The sequence below is a fragment of the Galeopterus variegatus genome, unplaced genomic scaffold, assembly GCF_000696425.1.
Source record: "Galeopterus variegatus unplaced genomic scaffold, G_variegatus-3.0.2 Scaffold762, whole genome shotgun sequence".
NCBI lineage: Eukaryota > Metazoa > Chordata > Mammalia > Dermoptera > Cynocephalidae > Galeopterus > Galeopterus variegatus.
In genome coordinates this window covers 377,291-378,592 of record NW_007726873.1, presented here as the reverse complement: position 1 = coordinate 378,592, position 1,302 = coordinate 377,291, and the positions used below count along the sequence as shown (strand labels likewise).

Here is a 1,302-nt window from a genome sequence, read left to right as displayed (position 1 = left end):
GGCGGCGGCGGCGGCGGCGGCGGAGCTACTGCTGGGGCTGCGGGGCTGCGGGCCCAGGAGGCCGAGCCGGGCAAGGCCAGGCCCCGCTGACCGACATGCTGACCTTCTTCCTCGTGTCGGGGGGCTCCCTCTGGCTGTTCGCGGGTAAGTTCCTGTCCCGTCGCGGTCCCTGACCCCCATCTCCTTCCAGCAAGCTGTAGGGTCTTGGCCCGAGGTGAGGGTGTGACATTCCCGCGGCCGCCGAATCCCCAGCCCCGGCTGCTGAGCCTTCTCTTCAAGGTCCCCCGGGACACCTAGGTACATCCTCCGACCCCAAATCCGGTGGTCTTCGGGCCTGGTTTAGGAAGCGGCTGGGTCTGCGGAGATGAGGGGCTTTGCCCTCTCTACGACCCCTTGCTCTCTCGTGCCCCCTCCCCTTACGGCGAGGACCATCCGCTGATCAGATTAGGCCCTGAGTCCAGTCCAGGGACAGGCTTAATGTGTCCTTGTCCATCTCCTGGGACCAGAAACTCCCGAAGTCCTTCATCTGGTCAGCTACGTAACCAGGACTGACCTGGCCTTCCTGATCCAGGCCAGGAGTCCTTCTCACGACCCCTCCCGGCCGGCCCTTCAGCCAGAGCACAAGATTTCTGTAAAGCAGGGTCCACCTGGCTCCTCAGCTCTGCCCAGGGCTGTGTCTCCACCACTTCTAGCCCCCTTCCCTCTCTCTCACAGGAGTCAGCCCTCACCCCTGCACCCTCTTAGGAGACTATGAGGACCCCTGCTGGATCCCTGCCCAGCATTCTTCCCTCCACCCCTATACACCCACACCTGGGGTCTCACCACAGGCCTATTCACCTATCAGTTCTACTGCCTGCACTGGCCACTCTCCTCTCTGAACCTCGGGGGGCCTCCAGAGTATAAGATCCTAAAGGGTCTCCATCCCCTACCCCCACCCCCATGTGCAGATTCAGCCTGATAAATTTATGAGAAGTGCTTGATCCTTAAATTGGCCTAAACCTGGCCTAGCCTAGAGCCAGGGCTCTATGAATATTAGTGTTTATTATTATTTCACATTCAAACAGCACCATCAGAGGTGGTAATAAAGTTCTTTCTGAGTCAAAGAATGGAAGGAAGTTGACCCTTTTGAGATCCTTACCTGAGACGTTGCATGTATTATTTAATATCCATAGCATGTCCTAGGAGGTTGGTGGTGCCGTTTTTTTTGTTTTGTTTTTTAACTGAAGTTCAGAGGTTAATTGACTTGCCCAGTGTCACACGGATGATATCTGGGATTCAATCTGAGGTTTTAATTGATCACCA

At 56.5% G+C, this 1,302-nt stretch overlaps 1 protein-coding gene across 2 annotated transcripts in view; it reads left to right on the top strand.

The window, feature by feature from the left end:
* Positions 1–9: 9 nt before the first annotated feature.
* The window catches only part of ACSL6 (acyl-CoA synthetase long-chain family member 6), a 66,299-nt gene continuing 65,006 nt past the window's right edge, over positions 10–1,302 (top strand). For both annotated transcript variants that reach the window (XM_008572173.1, XM_008572172.1), the window contains exon 1: positions 10–144. In XM_008572173.1, the coding sequence (XP_008570395.1) occupies positions 96–144 (49 nt within the window). In that variant the 5' untranslated portion in view covers positions 10–95. The remainder of the gene's footprint in view (positions 145–1,302) is intronic.